We start from the raw sequence: 23,158 nt of genomic DNA, 5'->3' as shown, positions 1-23,158 counted from the left end.
ACACATTGCAAGTATGCATTATTAACACCTAGAAAGACAGAAACAGTATTTTAAGATGATAAACTAGAATAATATAGTGGTTCTCAGACTTTATATACCAAGGAGATAATACTGAGCTCTCAAAGTAACACCATTATCACCAACGTTAAAATACAGCGGTGATTTTACCACCAGAGGAAGCTTGGTACCACTGGTGGTTTGTTTATATTTTCAGACAGAAGGGACAAAAAAGAGGTATATCGCCATATATAGACCATTCATTATTCTTGGTTCCTTGTTGTCATGGTTACGGATCAGCATGCTCTACCATGTCCTTGTTGGTTTGTTTATTCTTGTATTATTACGACTTCGTTCTCGTAAAAAATTCGACTTCACTCTCGTAATATTTTGACTTTTTTCTCGTTACATGTCACTTTTTTTAATATTACGACTTTATTCTCGTTACATGTGACTTTTTTTTAATATTACGACTTTATTCTCGTAATATTACAACTTTATTCTTGTAATATTACGACTTTATTCTCGAAATAGATCATGACTTTATTCTCGTAATATTACGACTTTATTCTCGAAATAGATCATGACTTTATTCTCGTAATATTACGATTTATTCCCGTGATATTACGACATTATTCCCGTAATATTACGACATTATTCTCGACGGATTAAAACATTGTTTTCTCTTCCGTTTGGCCCTAATATTCCATCGTATTTTACAGTAAAAAATGATTTCCCACTCCACCTTTAACTATGATAACCTGGATCCAGACAAACTCCTCCTCCTCCCCTGACCGTGGAACGCACTCCAATCAGCGTCCACATCACAAAATGGCCGCCCAATGGCAGCGCCGCTTCTTGGCGTGCTCGGTAACCAAGGACCGAGCGACAAGAGTTCTCCTCCTCAGCCGCGTCCGCGGGCAGCGTAAGTGCCGCATGAGGACCTCCCATAGCAACCGCGGACAAACATGGATTTCTACAACATGAGGTAACTTAAACCCATCATATATACGTATATATATAAATATGTATAAGTATGTCGCTTTTTATATCTCGCGACGCTGCTTGTTTCCGTTGACTGCGCGAGCGACGAGACGCGAACAAATGTGGCGGACGCTGTCTTTTACGCAAAAAAACTTCAGCGTCGCCCCCAACTTTTTTCATCGTAGCGTTACACAGCGGAGGCAGCTAACGCTAGCTCCCGATGGTAATAAGCTAGCTATTACATTCCGCAGCTGGCGGATAATAAAACACCACAAACATGACGCGTCTCACTTCGACGGTGAGTTTTTACTCCGTGTAAGATACTACGCTTCACTACGCTTCACTACAACACGACTGTTTTTAGCTTCATTAGAAAACAAAGGCATTCATTTCAAAGCAAAACACAGAAAAACAATCGCTAACGCTCCTCGTTGCTTGTATCGTAACTACTATAAATATACATAGAAACGCATCCTCAGACCTGCGTGGACACAAAATGGACCTGGCGTGACCTCATCGTGTACCAGAGACACAGTTACATCACTTTATCAAACCTCTACAGAGTCTGATGAGTTTTAGCATGTTTATAACCCAGGGTCAACTTTTAGAGCTGCAACTAACGATTCATTTGTCGATTATTTTCACGACTAATCGAGTGATCGTTTAGTTGATAAAATGTTGGAAAATGTCAATCGGTGTTTGTCACCCCGGGAAATGATGATGCTCTCAAATGTCTGAAAATGATTCATTTTTAATGATTTCTTTGTTAATCACATTTAAGAAGCTGAAACAATCACAAATCCGATAAATCCATTATGAAAATAGTCGACGAGTTGTTGAATAAACACTCCTTCCACGTTCAATACGCAGACTTTATGCCCTCGTGATGTATCGCTATATGATCGTCTCGCAATGTAAGGATTATCACAGAATCGTTGTGTTGTGATATCATTGGTATCGTGGACCACCCTGTGATTCCCACACCATATTCCCAAAGATTTTTGTCCATATGTGATTGATTAATTGAATCGAAAGCATGTTTGTAAATGTTTTGTTTTGTCCACAAACCAAATCCATTCAGCTTGAATGGTTTCTTTGGTATCTGGAGCAAAGGAACCAGAACACTTTCACATTTAAGAAGGACATATTGATTAATTGAGCCTCAAAACAGATGGCGAACTGTTAAGTGATCTGTTAATAATCGGTACAAGACTCAGATGATCTGTGTATCACTGATCTTCAGGTACTTAGCCTCTTTAAAGGGATTACAAGGTCTGGGTTTTGAATAGAGCCAGTGACAAAGGTTTGCCTGTCATGCACGAGCATGCCTTTCTGTAACCTCTGACATGACTGTGTTGAAGCGTTCTGTCAGGTAGTTTTCCTCCGTAGACCCAGTAAATAAACTGCGATGGAAGAAGCTGCACAGTTTCAAACACTGGAACAGAGACGTCGAGGGAGATAGAAATCAAAGTAGCTCCCACCTTTTCCTGTTCCAGTCTCAGTGTGATTATGCGATTTTTATCAGTTTGTAAGAACTGTCCATTTGCACGTAAATTCCAAACAACGCCCACTGAGATACGGAGGTAGCTTTTGAAAATATTCATTACAATTGAGTATGTTTCTGCTCCATGTAAGAGTGTTTTTGCAAAATTTGCAAAATTGTTTATGCAGTACACCGGTCCTCAGTTTTATTTGGCTTGACTCGGTTTACATTTTCCTTCACATTAGCACAAGGGAAACTCTTGGCCTTGTAAGACAAGAGGAGATAAGATAAATCTTTTATCAGTTGTACTATTGGGAAATCTGTCTCATCTGTAACCGCGTTAGTAGATGTAGTAATGCGAGGCGCCGCAGTGGTCTCATTCCTGATCAGCACACCAGCTGTGATGTTCACAGTTTGTGTTAAAGTTCACAGATGTCTCACATTTGGAAGGGCATTTGGAACGCCCTTCCACGAGAGGCAGCGGAGCAACTTTACTCGTCGTATAATTCACATCTTCACTGTTTTTATACAAGCTGCCATTGTAACGCTGTCTATGTCTATATGTCTACATTCCATTCCGTGATTATAAAGGTCAGAGTGAAGACGGCGACAAATCCCAGAAGTGACTCATCTAAAGGGCGACAGTTTTCATAACAGCGTCACAAGTGCCGTGTTGTCTCTTTGTAAGAGTGCAGTGTTGAAGGTGGGCGGCTGATAAATTTAAACTTCCTTTGTTGCAGCTGTCACTTGGTAATGCAGGGATCATGCCTAGAATTATCTGCTTTAATTGCAGCATTTGTTTCTTCACTGTGATTGTGGTTACAGTTTAATACCCGTAGGTGCACCGTTATCACAAAACAGCCCCTGTATGGTGTGGCTTCTGTTGGTTTCTCAAACCTCAAAATTAAAAACAACCCAAAAAATGTCTCGGGGGTAATTAAACCAGAAAATATTCACATTTAAGAAGCAAATACCAGGCGACCTTGAAATAAAAAAACAAACAAAACATTTGAGCAGTTTTTCAGAAGAGGTAGCAACCATGCTCAACCATACTTATTTGAACAGTGTATTAATCCAGCGTCATTTACAGCCATAATAGTAACCGGTAATATTATTTAGAATGGGTAAACAAGTCAATACAAAGAGATGTTAGTAGCTAGGAATAGTCATAGAGACGGAGAGGAAGAGATTTCAAACGTAAAGGTTGGGAAAATTCAGCAAATTTGTTTGGGGAGCCACAAAAAAATCACCTGGGACCTGTCTGTGGGTCCCAACCCAATCTTTGGGAATCAATTGGGGAATTGGGAATCAATCAAGACCGGAAAACATTTCCAGAAGGACAGTGGTGTGACCTCTGCAGCGATAAACTGGGGTTTATGGTGGACTTGTGTTTGGCTGGCGTCGTCCGCGGGATTCCAAACATACACATGAAGGTCCAGCTGGCCTGAGTAACACACTCACTTTCTCATGTGATGAGAAACAGAGAGAAATAAAAATGCCTTACGACAAATCGTAGACCGCTGACACGTTCAACGTGCATCAGTTTAAATTGTCTTGAAAGCTGGTCAAACACAACGAAACAGCATCGTTGTCGCCGAATCTTGGGTCTCCCTTTCTAACCCTCGGGGGAAGTAGTATTATTAGCATCTCTTGTAGCATATTTCCATCATTTGTTTTCACCTGAATAATTACTCCCTCTGGTGAGTGATTCCCTTGCTTATCATCCATTGACTCATATGTCATTATGCCTTTGTCTCTGAGGACAAACAAACACAAACATACACACCATTTTCTCTTGCAAATAGGCACAGAAAAAAAAACCCCGATTGGGAGGCTCTGGTCTCCTAGCAACTAGAATAAATTCCCCACACGCTGGATGTTTATAGACAAGATAATCTATAGGTTTGAATTTATTGAGTTACCTTTTTATAACTGCATGTGGTCATTACTCTTATTTTAAGGAACTTACGGCGGACTGGAATATCTTAATCATACGCTGACCGACAGTAGAGAGTAATTCAGATTTAGAGCTATTTAAAGCTTAACAAATTCCCCACTATTGCACATGTAACGTCAGATGCCAGTGGTTTTTGAAAAGTAGTGTCTTCACAATATGAGTCAGAGGAAGCGAAACAAGCAGTGTGTCATCGCTGAGTCCCACAGAAAGTTATGGAAAGTAGTCTGTGCTGTAAAAATATAGGAAGTAGGGTGATGTTACCTGGGATTAGCTCAAACTCTGCCCCCATGACTCAAAACAGGATTAGCAGTATAGATAATGGATGGACAGCGAGTATAACCACTGTTTGTTAGTTGGTGCGAGCCCAGCTGAATCTGCCAGCTGTTTAATTTTGCTCTGCACACACGTTTGGCCAACTACCATGTCAGGTTGTCTCTCTGACACATCTGTTTGGATCAAAGCCCATCACCTCCAAAACTGAACTGCATTAATATCCACTCCCAATCTCTGGCTCCTCCATGACATCCAAGAAACTTGGGTGTCATGATTGACGACCCGTTGAATCTAGTTTACAGATCATGTCGCCTCGGTCATGTCGCTCTGCACTATTCAATATAAGAAAAAATCAGGCCGTACCTAACCCAACAGACTACCCAGCTCAATTAATATTAATTGAATAATCGTTGCAGCCCCACGTCCAACATGGTGGCCGCCGGAGAGCAGCTTCAGTTAAATGAATTAAAATAAGATTAAAGATCAACCGATGAATCGGTCTACGTCGAATTGAATTGATGCCAAGTTTTGGCTGATGAGATACTTGAGTTGGCCGGTGAGTGTCTCTTAATTTATGATGTCAGACTGGATTAAATAACGTGGTTTGTACAAGTTCACAGAACACCATGACTTCACACACCTATCCCCAGCAGAATCCCCGCGCATAGCCCAAAGTGTGAAGTCATGGTAACAGCACCAGCCCTCCCAGCCTCAGTCTACCGCCGCACTGGTCGATGTTACTCCCCTGGGTTAGACACGCCGTAGCTTCTCTTTGTCAGTGACACAACAGCAGAGATCCTGGAGCCTGCAGGGCTTTCTGCACTGTGAACTCAGCCAGTGTGAATGAGTATATTTGTGAAAGTGTAGATACAGGAGAGCCCAGCACTAGCATTCCTGCAGCTGTGTCCATGGAGACGTTAAAGAGTGATGGATCTCAGCCTGCCTTCAGTCGCTGGTCGTACAGGTATCCGCACACTTATGATCTACATTTATGATCTTTGCTCTAGAAGCTGCTGCTGTTTCGTTTGCCCTGTAAGACGCACTGTTTGTTTGTTTGTTTGTTTGTTTGAGAGTGGGACACCTAACTCCTTCATTGGCTTCAGGTCTACGAGCTGTGTTCTGTGATTGAGTGTGGTAGAGTTCAGCGCGACGATAATGTTTCTTCCAGTCACTGCTCCATGGCACTGGCAGCTGAAAGTTCGACCTGCAGTCAAAGATGTGCCTCTCGCTCGTGTTTCTGTTGCCGCGTCTTTACTTATTCAGAGCACCAGGCTGTGACTGTGTATGTTGTAACCAGAGTTAATGACTTTTGTGCGTTTATCTGTCCAACGTTTTTTTTCTTCATGCTTGACCTGCTTGAGTTAAGAACTCATCACGCAAACTTTATGCCTAGAGGGGCCCTGTCGGTTAAATGTGCATATATTTGCGTTTTCTCTCTGAAAGCTCTTCTGGACAAATGATTTGATCTATATTCAGTATTATTTCAAACATGGAATATAAAGTTCGCTTTCAAGCTGTAATGATCTCCTAGAAATCCACGCTGCAGTCTCATAGACCGTTTGAAGTAGTTTCCCCTTCAGGATCCAACAGAGAATGTAGAGTCGTAAGGTGTCGCTTTGATGACAGAGACCTGGGGCGCAACAAGTGCCCACAACTCTCAACGCTGCCTCATTAATCCCAGGGACACCTGTGTGCATGTTCTCAGCAGGTAGCACTGAATCCTGATCCGGTTCACAGACTTGTGTATCTGGATGTAGTATTATTCGATTTTAGTTAAAAGCGGAGTGTTTATTCGGTCCTGTAAGTACTGTTAATAAACTAACAATTATTACATTATTATTATTATTATTATTATTATTATTATTATTATTATTAATAATAATAAAGTAATATAACTGACATTTGTGGTGTATAAGGGGAAGCTTCAGGATTATAAAATAAAAGGTCATGGAAGGCTCCCTCGTCACTGTGGCAGATTCCGTACTCTTTCGTCTCTCGTGCATTTATTTTTGGTTCCGTTTCATCTAACTTCTTTTTTTGGTGACCTCTCAGCCTCAGGGCATTGAACATTTAATCTTCTCAGCCCTCTTTGTTTCCTGTACCGTCTCCAAGTTGGAATTGCCTGTGGCAGAATTAAAGTCGTGCTCGTTCAACGCTTAATTTTTCTTCTGAAGTGAAAAGGATTTTTTAATTAAAAAAAAGCAGCAGCCATAATAAGGGGCGATAAATAGATTTGACGCCGTTGCCTGGTTGGTCTGACGGTTATTACCATTTCATCGTTCATATCTTTCAAGGCGCTGAAATCCCGTTTGTTCTGGAGAGACACATTTTAATGGGCGCTTCCCTTCCCCGCTGTCACTCAGTAAATCTTTGCAGCACAGTGTGAAGACGGAGTCTAATTACACTGGAGCTGTAAGCAGGTTTTTAATCAGTGGCGGTGGAGGTGCGCTGCTGACGAGGCTGGAATCTCCATGGTTACCTTGGTCTTGGACACAAGGAAGGGGACAACAGTGGCGTGTCCTTTTCTCGTCACCCAAGCTGTGATGAAGTGATGAAACATTGATCACTCACAGCTGGCACCCTCAGTGTGTGTGTGTGTATGTGTGTGTACTTGTATTGCATAAACACTGACCATATCAAGACCAGCAGTCCTCATGGAGACCAAAAACCTGGTCCTAATGAGGCAGAAGCTCATTTCTGAGGAGCTGGCTGAGTTTAGGGCTAAAATTAAGGTTAACCCTTTAACACCTAAGCCTCTAAATGTCCGTCTGGAAGTTTTTTGGTTTTTTTGACCATTATTTTAACCATAAAAGGGCCAAATAATGTCCTGTAACTTGGTGCTTTTGTCCATTTTTCCAGAATAAAATTCAATGTCGGGCAGTTATTTACAATTTACTGCATGTTAAGAACTGTTTTAACATTCTAAAAAGAAATGAACTCTAGATTGTGCATGTTAAATTTAAATTTCGTCAGAGGAAATGTTCTTGAGCCCCAATCGATTAAAGTCTTTATTGTCATATTAATAAGGAGATTAGTAAGATTTTGTCTTTTAAAATGACTTAAACACCTTCTCTATCAAAGTCCTCGTCGAAATCAGTGGAATGGGAAAACTTAAAACCAGGTAGTAATACACAACTCCTTATATGGACATCCTGTGTGTTAGTAGGTCACATATTCAGACATTAAAAATGTGTTTTTTATATGTTGTTGAGTCAAAGTTATGATTTATTTCAATCGCACCTTTAGTCACGATATAAAGTAGCAGTAATAATTGTGCAGAAGTCACAAAATACAGCTTTTCTTCTCTGTTCGTTCATAAAAACAAGCCAAGTGAACTTTTTAACTGTGACATTTTAAACACTTGCATTTCTTCTCAGCAGGAACAGAATTTTCGTGACACAGTTGGAGCGTTACGCCTTTAAAATGTCTGCTTACAGCTCGGTGGTAAATGCACGTGCACATATTAAAATCTTGCATAAACAGCTGACACCGGTATCAGTAGATACTCACGGTTGTGATTTTAGTATTGGACAGAAAAGCCGGCAACAAATCAGTGTAAATCAGTGTTACTCATCTTGTTTGTGTCATTTTTATTCTCCTCAACATGTCCTGGGCTCCGCTGCCTCGGTGCCACAGACCCTCCAGTTCTGCCAGCTTCTCGTCCAACTCCACTGCAAGGTAAACAGCGACACACAACACAGAGTGAGACGAGTCTGTGGCTGAGCTTCATTTACATCGTTAGCTCTCGCCGCGTGTCGGCGAGCATCAGGTGCTGCGATGTACACCCAGATACAGGGGTGGCAATATACGGCAAACATAGGGACGCACAATATTATTGGTGCAATATCAGCCAAAAAGGCTGCAACCTTCTGGGTTTACACATACATACATATATGCATATATATATATACATACCGAGCAGTGCTCTAACGGTGCTGCACGCTACAGGAAGTCCAGAGCTCCTCTTCCGGCCGTCCTTATATAATCAACATCCTGTAGAATGAGTGGCTGCCTCAACGAGCAGGAGCCAATCAGCTCTCTCACCACCTGCTCAGGTGGAAACCAATCATCATCAGCAGCATATTCCAGGAAACCGAGGCACAGAGAGGAACTCTGGGTCTGGATCCTGTGAAGTGTGCAGCTGAGGGAGGAGAGGACTCTGTCAGCTGCTCACTCAGGAGGAGACGGACGTCATGAACACAACTCACGGGTTTCCCTTCTTCTTCTTCTTCTTCTTCTTCTTCTTCTTCTTCTTCTGCTTCTTCTTCTTCCATCAAATCCGTCAGGCTGTTCACCAAGAGGCTAAACGCTGCCCTCTACTGTTCAAAGTCCTGAATCACAGACTGTTGATTTAAGCTCTAATTCGGCCCAAAACACATATGTAGTAGAATTTAGTGATTTTTTTTGTGTTTAAAAAACCAATTTATTCGTTTTGTGATGAAGTTAATATTTATTTATTATTAAATATTTCATGTCATACTGGAGTAAATGTGATGCGTCTCACACTGAGACAAACTTTTGTCCTTAACTGTCACTAACCTGGAATATGACTTACAATTATGTCAGTGGACTCTATGATTATTGATTATTCACAGCAGATCGTTTTGCACATGAAACACAGGTTTGACCAGGTCAAAGGTCAAATAAACCTGGTCAAGCTTCTTCTCTTTAATGCACACAACAACAATAATGATAATAATTCAATAATAAGATTTAGATAAAAAGCTTTGAAACGATGTATCTGTATCACAGTGAAATGCAGATAACTCACAGGTTTACACGGTTAAATACTTGCTTAAATAATTCATTGATCTCATCATTGACACATATTTTGGACGTCGACAACACACAGAATGTAAGGTTCCTCCTCCTCGTCCTCCTCGTCCTCGGCCCTTGATCATGATCAGAGTGGAGCAGGTGCTTTAAAGAGTTTGCAGGGCTCGTCGCTCTGTCCTCCGCCGGCTGACTGCTCCACAGAGAGCGTGAGCGGTGGTGATGCAGGCGTCAGCAGGGGTTTTGTCCTCTTTCTCTCCCTTATTACACATTAGAGGTTTTTTTTGTTTCCAGCGACTGAAAAGAGCAAAAATGCATACAAATCTTATTTGTATGTAATCAAAGGCCTTGTGTTGTTTATATTAATATAAGACCAGACGTCTTACTTGCTTTTTGTTAGTACAACAGCAGCGGCGCCCTCTGCTGGTTTGTCACACAGCTACTTTACCTTGGGGTTGTGACAGTTGTTGTTGTCATTTTAAAACACTCAATCATTTCCTTTCCTTCACCTGTTTCCTGTTTGTGTCGCGCATCAACGTCTCCGTTTAGCTTTAACTCAGGGAACGTTCAACAGAACCTCGATGTTTATCGCAAACAAAAAGTCAAATCGCAATCCTCAAATCTGCCCCAAAACACCGCAGTTAGGTTTTTTACCGAGAGGTTTTAACAACTGGCGTTATTTAAATTGTGCGTATATTACAAAATCTAGTGTTGTTCAACACCTAGTTACTGAAGTTCAGCATGTTTTTGGTATTTGTTGTTATTAAACACACTTACATCACTTAGACCAAAGAATTAGACACAGAAACACACCCCCCACACACACACACACACTAGTCGAACTCTACTTATAACATAGAATAGATGCACTTTGGCTTTAAAATGTTCTCTTTTCCCTGCAGTGGCCTTGAAAACGACAGCGTCAGCCTCATGCAGCAGAAGCTGGAGAAACAGGTAAGAGACGTCGACGTCTGGTGTCCATCATGGCTGTCGTGTTGCGGCTTGAGTCCCTTCCTCCCTCCCTCCCTCCCGTTGTCCTCTTATACTCTTCCCCCCCCCCCCGAGGCTTTTTTTTGAGACACTTTATCTCAGACGTCGCAGCTGTAAGCGTCCCGCCGTCGTCGAGCTTTGACGCCGCCGCAGTGTCTCACACTTACGAGCAGAAAAAGAAAGAGCGAGAGCCAGATTGGTGACTTCAAAGAGATGAGGATTTAGAGAGTGTGTGTGTGTGTGTGTGTGTGTGTGTGTGTGTGTGTGTGTGAGTGACTCAGCTGTGCTCCACACTTTCAGCTGAGTCCAAACAGCCTCATTTGAGAGTTCCTCTGCTCTTACATAACTCATGGAGACAAAAACACATGCACTTGTGCCCAGAAGAGGGATCAGACGTTGGCGTTGTTGAAACTAGGGTTAGGAAACGCAGAGTAACTCACCATTAGATTATTATTTCTGTTACTAAAATAACAACAATAATAATAATAATAACGATAATAATAAGAGAAAAAAGTTTTAAGTTTTTTTTAATTTTTGGGAGACAACAATCAATAATTTTTTTTCAACATTTCATGGATTATTCAGGCTTATTTTAACCGTAAAAGGGCCAGAAAATGTCCCGTGAGTCAGTGCTTTTGCCCAGTTTTCCAGAACAACTTTCAATAACTGGCAGTTATTTACAATCACTGTAGGTGTACACAAACACCCGATTTTGCGTGTTAGATTTGACATTTTAACAGTATAATAATAATAGTACATGTTTGAGTTTCTGTCTCTCACCCCATCTTGTCCCCCTCCTCGTGGGGAATGTGAAAACATTCATATTTTCTTAATGACTTTATCTCAAACAGTCAAAATACAAAGCATTGAAAGATCATATTTCCTGCAGCGCCGCGACTCGGAGCGCACTTCACAGTCTCCCTCCCCCTCCCCTCTTTATCTCCCTCTCTCCTTCTGGAGTGCTAATGACTCCTGATTCAGTCGGCAGCAGTGACCGCACACTCACTCACACACACACACACACACAGTGTTTGGTTCTCGGGGACGGACCTGTTTGTGCCGGAGAAACCGCGTAAAGCCGACGAGGACGAGGTCGCCGCTTCATCGATCCCCAAACCTCGCGGGAGAGGAATGAGCAACAGGGGAGGAAGAGTCGTGCTCAGCAGGAACGCCGCTGTGTGAAGCCACGGATTAGACTTCCGACACAAACGGGACCTGTCACGGTATTTCTCTAGAGAAAAAAACAAAACACGTTAAACTTTAAGCCGCGCGATCGCTCGACACGCCGATGGAACGGGTTTGTGACCACTAAAGTTTCTTCTTCATCATTTCAAAGCCATGTTGATCCAGTTTTCTGCAGCAGAACTCACTGTCACTCTGCCTGTCTCTCTCTTAAGTCAAACTTGTAAACATACGTAACATAGAAGCATGAAAACCGGGACTAAACTGCAGCATTTGCATCCCCGTGTTGCACTTGTGATTTGGAGCGTCTCATGTAGGTCACGCTCTCGTTACCGCACGCCGTCGTACATGTTTGTTTTCAGTGACCTCCTCTTTCTCGCCCCCCCCCCCCCCCCCCCCATGTTTTTGTCAGACAAAGGAAGGGCCTGGAAAAAGACGCCTGAATGAAGTCACGTCCTGGTCTGCGCTTCACAAAAGACGGGAACCAAGAGAGTGGTTTTTAAATAGCACAACGTGAGGGAGCATCCTGGTCACGCTTTGACTACATGAACAATGTCGTGTCACGATTCAGGGTTCCTTTTTCCGCCACACCAAAAACTTGTTTCCACATCCAGTCCAGTTTTCCGCGCCGTGCCGTTGCCGTGACGTTGTGCGGCGGGTGAGAGGAAAACACTGAGACTCTTGTTTCTCTCACACTGGCGACTGCAGTGAAAAGCTTTTCCCGAGTGTGACAAATAAACGAGGCCTCGCCGCGTCTTCCGCTTCACCGACCCACAGCCACTGAACAGGACTTGCCGCCGTGCCTCGGACGCCGTTAATTGGCGCGATTGCGTAATCCGTCGTCACTCGCCGCGTCACAGGAGCTCAGAGCCAATCGTGGGCGTCCGCTTAAACACTTACAGGGACTTTAACCCCGAGTGCTCACGCGGCACCCGTGGGAATAATACATAACTCCTTATATGGACATCCTGAGTGTGTGTGTTAATAGGTCACATATTCAGGCTGTAAAAAGTGTGTGCTTTGTCATCGTCTTCTTATGTGGCGTTGAGTCAAAGTTACGATTCATCGCGACTAAAAACGCGATATAACGTCGCGATCATTGTGCAGAAGTCACAACATAGAGCGTTTTTTTTTTTCTTTTTTGTTCATAAGAACTTTGAACTGGGACGTGTTTCCAAATTTCACAAATTCAATCCCGATGTTAAACATTCGGAGCACTGTTGGTGTCAGATTGTGCTGAAAAAGTTACAGTCGTGTACAGCGTGGTATTAGCTGTGTGTTGATCAGTGATTTAGCTCTGATTTCTGTCACGAAAATGCTCATATATCCACTTTTAGTTTACAAAGTAATATAAATTAAACTTCTACTCAGCCTGCGTCATTAAAAATAACAAATGAAAGTGTGCAGCAGCTGTGATCTGGCTCTGTTTACATCAGACTCCACCTCTACTCGGTTTAAAAACCCTTAACGTCGTTCAAAAAAAAGTGTACTATACACTTCACTGAGTTCCTGTTTTGGTCCACAGAGGGCGCTGCTGGAGCAGAAGCAACGCAGGAAGAGGCAAGAACCGCTCATGGTCCAGCCCAACACGGAGGCGTGGCCGCGGCGCTCCCGGACACGGCGCGGCGAGGAGCAGGCGCCGCTGGTGGAGTCGCAAGTCAGCGCCACACACGATGTCATCATGGACGGTGAGAGGCCCCTCCCCCTTCCAAACACCTGTTTCTAACTGTCCAAAACTAACTGTGAAAAACAGACAAAGCGACGTGTTTTGAAGTTGTTGTATTTCAAGAACGGTGGAGGACAGAGAGTAAATGTTTGTCGTGTGAGCGTCAGGAGGCTTTCAGCAACTCCCACGTTTACATTTGTGAAGAACGGCCGTGAACTGACGCAGAAACGACAGTTTTAAAATCACCCTCGTCTTCATTTTTAAAAAACTCCAGAGCAGAGTTTTTAACATGGGAGCAGAACTCTCTGTGCTTTTAGGTGATTTTTAAGAAAAAGAAGAAGAAGTAGAAGCAACGGGACGCTCGCTATCTATTGTTATTCTTACTTACTATTGTTTTTTTTTTATCATCTTCCGCAGGCATTGATGGCCCGGCAGCCTTCATGAGCTCAGAAGCCCCCGATCAGGGAACGAAAGTCCAAATCCTCTCGGTGAGCCAGTCCCCGTCTCTGTCACAATCTGAGTCTCAGTCCCAGCTTCAGTCCCAGCTTCCGTCCCAGTCTCAGTCCCAGTCTCAGTCCCCTGCCTCAGAGGAGCCGGAGCGAGACAAAGACACCGAGATGCTGCTCGAGCCCAAGACAGACATCCACGAGTTACTGCAGAAACAGGGTGAGTCGCAGCGGAGAGAGACTCGGTCCTTGGGCATTTGGTGAAAACATGAGCTCAGTGTTTAAATGAAATGGCCTCACAATTAGTTTCTTAGTTTGCAGCCTTTGGTTCCCACCTGTGCACATAATAAGTGACTTAAGCAGGAGTGCTGTCGTCTCTGTTAGCCACTTAGCTCAGTGTGTTTTTGACAATGCGCCATTAAAAATGTCACAAATAAACCGAGTGAATGACGACTGACGAACAAACAATCTCTTTAAAATAGTCAAAAAGTCTTTTTAGTGTCAGAAAAACTTCACTGTGTCGTTTTTTAACGCGGCTCAACACCAACTCTGAGTGGCGCTCGACTGAAGCTAGCGGAAACAACCGCCCCCCTGTGGAGTGGAGGTAGACTCACTTCACGTCTTGTTCCAGGTTCTGGATCCTGTGAAGTGTGGCTTTGTCTGCTTATTTTACATCAGATCTGTGTAAATGTACCAGATTTCTTACCCTTAAATCAAGTGTGATTCAGGACTTTGAACTGTAGAGGGCAGCGTTCAGCCTCTTAGGGTACAGCCTGATGAAATTTAATAGGAGAAGACGAAGAAGAAGAAAGGAAACCCGTGAGTTGTGTGGTTGGACCGTCTCATTTCACGCAGCGCAGGACTTCCCTCTCCTCCTCAGTGTGCAGCCGAGGGAGTCGTCTCCTCCCTTGGCTGAATAATCATGTTGTTTTCGGTGAAGCTGCGAGTCGCCGGAGTCACGGGAATTAAGTGTAATGCACAGTCTTTTTGGGGCCAGCTGTTGCTCACATGTTGCATCAGTTCACAAATATAAGACTGTAGATTAAAATGCAAATAGTGACATTTCACGTACAGTTCTCTGCAAAAATGGGTAGTTTCAGCCGATGAAGACCTCCCCTCTCACCGCCGTGTCTCTCCTCTCGCCAGGTTTGTCCTGCAGTATGAACTTCGACGAGTCCAGCGAGCACGAGGACGACGTGGACGAGGAGCAGACGCGCTCCTTGTCTCCTCACGCGGACTCCACCCGGCCGGCGTCTGCGGCCAGCGGCAAAGACGCCTCGGTGAGTAGCCGCGCACATTTCCCCTCGCCGTGAAGACGACACCCCCGAGTGAGAGCCGTGGGAAATAAATGTCGTTAAAAATACGTCTTCCGCTCCCTCAGGAGGTCGCGACCCCAGGGTCGCCCACAGCGGACGGCGCGCTGATCGACGTGGCCGACCTAGAGGAGTTCGTCCTGCGTCCGGCGCCGCGCGGCAACACGGTCAAGTGCCGGATCACCCGGGACAAGAAGGGCATGGACCGCGGCCTCTACCCCACCTACTTCATGCACATGGAGAGAGACGACGGCAAGAAGGTGAGCGTGAGGCAGTAAAATTCAGATGCAAGAATTCACACGGACAAGGCTTTGAAATGAAGAACTCGGTCTCTTTGCAGGTGTTTCTGTTGGCGGGCAGGAAGAGGAAGAAGAGTAAGACGTCCAACTACCTTATTTCAGTGGACGCCACTGACCTGTCTCGAGAGGGAGAGAGCTTCATTGGAAAACTGAGGTAAAACTGAGCGTCTTCAAGCTAATAAAACCCCAGCATCTTCCATCTTTTAGATGAATCTTTAGGCCGAAACTATTGTTTTCCTTCAGATTATTATTCCACCTGTGGATTTGCGGTCATTTTTGAGGTTAACGTGCTTAAAAACCCTTGGCATGGAGGTCAGGTCTGGCGAAAAAATGCGATATTGGCATAGTTTTGCACCTGTGCGTCGCTCAAGGGCTCTATAGCGCACCCTAACGTTAAAACAGAGGCAAAATTCAGGTCCACCGAATTTCCCGAAACTTGGTGGGAAGATGTTTTAGAACAAGACGAACATAAAAGTCCACCGTAACCATCGCCTCAACTCAACAGGAAGTCGGGCTTTGGAATTTTAGCGTCATAAATGTGTTTTTAAATGTATTGTTGTGATTACATGTGTGTGTGTGTGTGTGTGTTTCCCTTCAGGTCAAACCTCATGGGCACTAAGTTCACGGTGTACGACAACGGCACCAATCCCTGCAAAACCCCCGGGACTCTGCTGGAGGAGAGCAACACGCGGCAGGAAGTGGCCGCCGTGTGCTACGTGAGTATCTGACAGAGATCAGCAGCCTCCCCCGCTTCATATATTCATTCATTCATTCATTCATTCATTCATTCTGCACTGTTTGACAGGAAACCAACGTACTGGGATTCAAAGGACCCCGTAAGATGACCGTTATCATCCCGGGCATGAACATGAACTTTGAGAGAGTTCCCGTGAGACCTCAGAGTGTGAGTCTGAACTTCATCAGATGATGTGATGATTTACCTTCACGGTGTGTAACGCGAGTGTGTGTGTGTGTGTGTGTGTGTGTGTGTGTGACAGGACCAGGAGAGTCTCCTCAGCCGGTGGCAGAGTCACTCGCTGGACAACCTGATCGAGCTGCACAACAAAGCGCCGGTGTGGAACGACGACACGCAGTCGTACGTGCTCAACTTCCACGGCCGCGTCACGCAGGCGTCGGTCAAAAACTTTCAAATCGTTCACGACAACGACCGTAAGTACCTCCGCCACACACACACACACATCCATATATACTAGTTATATGTGGATGTGAAGAGCGCAGCTTCCTGCCAAAATGGTGTCGTTTTGGTTCCACGACTCCACGCTCCCTCAGCACGTCCGTGTAATAATCTCACAGAGTCTCTCCGTCTCCTCCCCCAAACCCAGCCGACTACATCGTCATGCAGTTCGGCAGAGTGGCCGAAGACATCTTCACCCTGGACTACAACTACCCCATGTGTGCCCTCCAAGCCTTTGCCATCGGCCTGTCGAGCTTTGACAGCAAGTTGGCCTGCGAGTGAACCTCCCCACGCCGGAAACTGAAGCGACACGAATGAGACGTCACAGGAGTCGACTCTCGTGGTTCCAGTTAATGTTTCAATGTCACTTTTTTGCCTGTTGTTTACTGTATATATATATAAATGTGTGTATATAGAAGTGAAAAGGGAAAAACGCGAGTGAGAAATTCACGACCCTTTTGCAGTTTTCTTTGTCGTTGCTTCTGTTGCCTTTCAGTCAGTGTTTGTGAAGCATTTCAAACGATTACACAATCAGGCTTCTCCTGTGGCGCCATCTGCTGGTCAAACTTCAGACTTTGAGTTTCATTTCATCCGTCGTGCAATTTCACCCCTGGTCAGAAAATTCCAATTGTCGGGGACTTTCACCGTCGTCAGACATAATTTAATCTGACTAAAACATTACTATCATGTTTTTTATTGTTGTTGTTATTCCTGAGTGGAAGGTGCATTATTCATGTGTTGTTGTGTTTTTTTTTATCTTGTCACTGTGATTTTCCTTTCTCCTGAAAATATGTTGTATTATCATTTAAGCGCAGAATTGCACATTTTAAGAGAACAGATATACACGCTGTACATAAAAGACAACGTCGCAACTTCTTTCTTTTTTTGGGGTTTTATCGTTGCCGTACTTAGACAAAAAAATTATAAATAAAATGGTGGACGCCATTTAAATACAGAAAACAGAGCTTGTGTATCCAAGTCAGACGAGATTTTCCATAGTGTCGATTGTGCACTGCCCGTCTCTTCCTTTACGAGTTGTAAGGGAAATTAAAGGAGTTCAGTAAGGGATTAGATTAGATTATGTCGTTTTAAAGGCTTCATGTCATCGTGAAAATATGACACTCAAGTTGTTTTGATTTGCTTTCCCACAAACTCACTTTTCAGGGATACGTAGACAATTTAAAAAAATACGACGTGGTTTTAAAACACAGAAATCACGTTCTGTCATTTTGTATTTAAAAAAAAAAAATTGTGATACAAGAAAAGAGAGAATAAAGTATTTTGAAATACTTTTTATTGTAAAGAGACTTCAGTGAAACACGTTCCACCACACGCGGCACAATCAGGTGGAACGATCACACTAAATGCTCATCGCGCTGCAGCGGTGAGAGGATGAATGTACCCGGTGAACACTTTATTTTTCTTAAACAGGACATTCTTGTATGTCAACTCAATCCAGAACGGAAAAACATCCAAGTTTCGAGAACCAAAATAAAAAATCATTTTGAAAAAAACTTAAGTGCTTCACATTTTTTTCCTTTTTTTTAAAAGCACGTAATTTATCACTTGGACGTCGACGCAGCTACATGTGAACTGTTGCTAAATTTAACCTTTAACACTATTTGAACGTTGAACATTGCTCGCCACTGAGACCCCGCCCCTCCCCCGTTAAATGGTGATCTCATTGGGGAGGCTTCTGTACCTGACCAGGTAGTACGGGTAGCACTGGCAGCTGTCGAACACCACAAACATGGTGGGCTTGTACACGTTGTCCACGCAGCTGTCGTACAGGCAGTGCTGCTTCGTCCTGGAGACGAGCGGCGGCGGCCGGCGGAAGTTGTTCTGACCCAGGTTCACTTTCCCCACCAGGACCTTGGCCAGGAACATGTGGCGGGTTTTGTCCATGGCCGTGAATGTGTGGGAGTAGGAGGCGGTGGTGGAGAAGTAGGAGCCGTAACCGTAGGAGACGCCGTTGATGCCGGCCACGCGCGGGTCAAAGTTGTTGTGGCAGATGTCGTCTGCGGCCAGTTTGCTTGTACCATGGAAGAGATGTCTCTCGAGCGGTTCTTTGGACTTGGCGTGTTGCTTCTGCATGTACGCCTTGTGCCTGCAACGGCAGCAAGACACACGTGCACATGTGGCATCGGAAAACTACGGAAGCCCATTTCCGCCAGAAAATAAGGGCCATAACAAACATTGCTGTTGAGGCACATGCGCAAATCTCATAATTTTTACCTCATAATTATGACTTTTTATCTCAGAATTTTGACTTTATCTCATAATTAAAAAATTGTATTTCATAATTATGACTTTTTATGTCATTTATGACTATTTAGCTCATAATTACGACTTTTTACCTCATAATTTCGACTTGATCTCATAATTATGACTTTTTATTACATAATTATGACTTTTTACCTCATAATTTCGACTTGATCTCATAATTATGACTTTTTATCTCATAATTATGACTTTTTACCTCATAATTTCGACTTGATCTCATAATTATGACTTTTTATCTCATAATTTCAACATTTTATCTCATAATTATGACCTTTTATCTCATATTTATGACTTTTTATCTAATAATTACGACTTTTTAGCTCATAAATTCGACTTGATCTCATAATTATGACTTTTATCTCATAATTATGACTTTTTACCTCATAATTATGACTTTTTATTTCATATTTATGATTTTTTATCTAATAATTATTACTTTTTAGCTCATAATTTTGACTTGATCTCATAATTATGACTTTTTATCTCATAATTATGACTTTTTACCTCATAATTATGACTTTTTACCTCATAATTTCGACTTGATCTCATAATCATGACTTTTTATCTCATAATTTCAACATTTTATCTCATAATTTCAACATTTATCTCATAATTATGACCTTTTATCTCATATTTATGACTTTTTATCTAATAATTACGACTTTTTAGCTCATAATTTCGACTTGATCTCATAATTATGACTTTTTATCTAATAATTATGACTTTTTACCTCATAATTTTGACTTTGTACCTCATAATTTCGACTTGATCTCATAATTCTGACTTTTTATCTCATAATTTTTACTTTTTACCTCATAATTGTGACTTTTTATTTCATAATTATGACATTTTCTCTCATAATTATGACTTATCTCATAATTGTGAAACGCGGTGCTGCGATGACTGAAGTCGCAGCACTCTCGCCTTGTCTGGACACGTGAGAGCCTTTACCAACTGATTCAAGAGCGTCGCCTGGAGGACGGGAGGCTCAACTTTTACTGTACACACACAAAAGACTAAAACGGCAGCTGCTACCTTTGGTACTTGTCCCAGTGGAGAAGGTTCTGGACCTGCTGGATGCTGACGATGTCCACCTTGGTGTCGGGCAGGCTCTGATAGAAGAGGCTCTGGATGCTCTGGTAGGCCTTCGTTCCCATCGGGACGTCCACCAGGCTGTACTCCTCCTCCTGAGAGGACAAACGCCACACTGGAGGATACCAGGTGCTGAAGTCTTCCAGGGGGTCCACCCTGAAGTTTCCCCCCAGTGGACCAGTGGCAGACTCAGGGGGTTCAATCTGGATTCCTGTCCTGGGTGTGAAAGATTTGAGGAGATACATATGAAAACAACAGCACGGACAATTAATAAATAAAAGAGCACAGAGTTTAAAAAAAAACCTACTGCAGGTGAGGCATCATGGACGCAGGGGAGCGGTACACCGGTCGCCAGCGGACGTCTCTGAGGAACCCGGTGGTGACGTTGGTCTGGCTCATGGTGGTGAAGTCCACCTTGTACGCCTGTGAGCTGATGTAGAACGAACACTCGGGCTCCTTGTCCTGCATCGCCTTGCGCAGCAAGGTAGAAATGTTCTACAAAAGACACGACAGCAATCGGTGGCACGAGGTCAAGTTTGCGAGAGATGATTAAAAAGAACGAGTGATGATTTAGAAATGGAAAATAAAACGGTTGAAACCTCGTCATACTCCTTCCAGGTGGTGTTGTTCCACCAGTAGATTTTCCAACTGCTCGGGAAGTAACTGTTTCTTTCGGGCGCGTCGGAGTTGGTGAGTCGTCTTACACCGTCATAGATGGACGGATCGTCCACCTCCATGATGTCAAAGGTGAGAGTGTAGCGGTCTCGTCTGCGTGGGTTACAACACACACAAAAAACAAAAGCATCAAGAGACTGCACCCAACGTTCAGGTTGAAAGTGAGCTCCAAACAACAACATGGGACAAAGGTATCACAAGATTTCTGATTTCACGTTTGTGTTCTCGCTCACCCGTCCTTGATAGTTACCACGTCCTTTTCCACGTCACAGTAGATCCTTTCCAGAAGGGCCTGAGCGTGGATGGGGAAGTCCACCCACTCCTGGGTGAACACGTTCCACAGCTGCCAGTGAAACGGGTACGGTGTGTGGTGCAGCTTACACTTCTTCCCCGCGAGACACTTGTTCAAGAGGAAGTCGTCACAGATTAGGACGTCGGGGCAGCTCTTTGTGTGGTAAGGAGTGGGGACCGGTGCTATGGGCGGCGGGGTCTTGGGGGTCTGGATGGTGGGTAGGGGCGGTTTCCCGGTGGTGGAGGCAGTGGGTTGATGGACAGGCTGCGGTTGGGTGATGATGAGAGGCAGGGAGAAGATGAAGGAGGTGGCCGGCTCAGGTTGGAGCGGTCTTTTCTGTTGCTGGCCTGCAAATATCTGGGTGGTGTTTTGAGAGAAGGTGAGCAGGACGCGGGTGGTGTTCTGGGAGGTGTCGTGGAGCGGGGTGATGGACTGAATGACCATGTGAGGCTGCAGAACATTGGAGGAACCGAATGAGGGCTTTGCCACAGCGGATGTCCCCTCCCTGTCTGGCTTGGAGGTCTTGGGGGTGAAGTGGACACTGACGCTGTAGGGATTGACGGTCCAGGTGACGTCGACGTGCTGGGCTCTCATGGCGTCCCATATCGGGAGGCTGGTGTTGGTGTCGGAGGGGATTTCCAGGAGGAGCAGGGACGGACTCAGCAGCGTGACTTTGGACGATTTAGCCAGCGGCTCGGAAACACTAGCCGCCATGTTTCTCTTGCTTCTTCTGCTGGAAGAGGGGGCGGCCATCTCGACCCTGAACCTTGACTGTTTTTAGCAATTCAGGTTTGGTAAACTGGCAGCAAGGAGAGAGAAGAAGGAGAAAAAGTTTGTTTTGATATTACACAAGATTTACCAGTTTATAAATCATTCACATTCACAAAACCCTTTAACGCCGAGCGTATCGTTGACGACACTTTAATTACTGTAGTTACGCGACGGTCTGCGCTATCGGGAAAATTCCAACGGTCTCTAAAAGCTGAGAAGTTGCTGACATATAGTTTATCACAGTTATTTCACTCATGGGAAGAACACCTGTACATAGTTTCCATAGAATTTGCACATTAAGAGCCAAGGACTCAAACAAAGGTTATTTTAAATATGTGTGACGCTGTTCAAATGTCAAATTTAACATGCAGAATCTGCTGGTTATGCAAAACTACAGTGTTTTTCTGCATTTTAACAATTAAACGTAAAAAAAAAAATTTAATTGTCTTTGTGTGGGAATTATTGAATAAAAGGCACATAAATGCATATATTATTATCATGGCTACAACAATTAATCAACTACTCATTTAATAATCAACTTATCACTTTACAACTATCTACTACGTTAATCTCCAACTCTTTTTGCTGATTGATGAGACAGTTTTAATGCTTTTAGCGGATGAATTGTAATAAAGTCGTCTAATTTCAGCGGTTTAAATAAGGGCTGGTGTTTTCTGATTGTTTCTGCTTCTTAAATGTGAATATTTTCTCGTTTCTTTGCTCTAATATGACAAAGAACATTCGAGAACGTCATCACTTCAAGGTTTGGTCAACATTTTTAACCCTTTTTCTCATCTAATCGACATTTCGATTGACCTAACTGACAAAACCAATCATCTAACTCAATAAAACAACTGACAGATTAATAATCCCTGGTTAAAATGACACTTAAACACATGTTTACACACATATTTAGTTGCTGTATTATTTTTTTTTCGAGTTAAATTACATTTTTTATTTTCACCTCAACTCAGTTTAGCATTATCCCTCGTTAGCACAGCAGCTAATAAACGGATAATCTCTCATACGTCGCTGATAAATATGATTTCAACGTTTACCTTCCGTGCTGCGCTGTCGCTCCTTTGCGTCTCTTTTGAAGGAAAAACTCACGAGGAAAAAAAAAGCAGCGTCAAAAGTCAATTAACCGCTAATTATGTGGATTAAAAAAAGAGCAGCAGGTGACTAAAGTTGTGTGTAATCTATGAAGCACACTGACTTCTCTTGTGTGTTCTACTAAATTATGATGCACTGAATAAACAAAAGAACCAGGCTTCTGAGATTAAAGTCGGAGTTTGACTTTAATCTCACAACCCTGGCTTTCTTCTTTTTTTTATACTTTGTTGTATTTTGCCATAAGTCAGTTTCTCACATAATCACTTATTATACATTATCATACATAAGTTTTATATATTATAGCTTAAAATAAAAAAGATAATTGGTTTAAATTCATGCTGGAGTTGCTCATATGTTAATAACTATTTAAGTGA

At 43.3% G+C, this 23,158-nt stretch overlaps 2 protein-coding genes across 5 annotated transcripts; one reads left to right on the top strand and one right to left on the bottom strand.

The window, feature by feature from the left end:
• The first annotated feature begins 831 nt into the window (after positions 1–831).
• Positions 832–17,129, top strand: tulp3 (TUB like protein 3). Of its 4 annotated transcripts, none has more exons than XM_058625449.1 (12): positions 832–985; positions 8,331–8,372; positions 10,370–10,421; positions 13,165–13,327; positions 13,723–13,971; positions 14,898–15,031; positions 15,133–15,324; positions 15,405–15,517; positions 15,962–16,079; positions 16,169–16,267; positions 16,362–16,533; positions 16,707–17,129. In XM_058625449.1, exons 1-12 carry the CDS (start codon positions 966–968, stop codon positions 16,838–16,840), a joined length of 1,488 nt encoding a protein of 495 aa, XP_058481432.1. In that variant the 5' UTR covers positions 832–965; the 3' UTR covers positions 16,841–17,129. The 4 variants fall into 4 exon arrangements, with proteins under 4 accessions (XP_058481432.1, XP_058481434.1, XP_058481431.1 ...); XM_058625451.1 differs by lacking the exon at positions 832–985 and adding an exon at positions 1,175–1,279; XM_058625448.1 differs by lacking the exon at positions 832–985 and adding an exon at positions 5,047–5,658.
• A 660-nt stretch (positions 17,130–17,789) lies between these two features.
• LOC131456805 (protein mono-ADP-ribosyltransferase TIPARP-like) lies at positions 17,790–22,937 on the bottom strand. The gene is made up of 6 exons (XM_058625447.1): positions 22,730–22,937; positions 20,842–21,699; positions 20,533–20,701; positions 20,241–20,428; positions 19,877–20,149; positions 17,790–18,665 (listed from the first exon to the last, which is right to left on the bottom strand). Exons 2-6 carry the CDS (start codon positions 21,651–21,653, stop codon positions 18,227–18,229), a joined length of 1,881 nt encoding a protein of 626 aa, XP_058481430.1. The 5' UTR covers positions 21,654–21,699; positions 22,730–22,937; the 3' UTR covers positions 17,790–18,226.
• Positions 22,938–23,158: the final 221 nt, after the last annotated feature.

This window comes from Solea solea, chromosome 3, assembly GCF_958295425.1.
Source record: "Solea solea chromosome 3, fSolSol10.1, whole genome shotgun sequence".
Lineage (NCBI taxonomy): Eukaryota > Metazoa > Chordata > Actinopteri > Pleuronectiformes > Soleidae > Solea > Solea solea.
The sequence above is the reverse complement of the archived record's forward strand: the minus strand, read 5'-3'. Positions and strand labels throughout refer to the sequence as shown.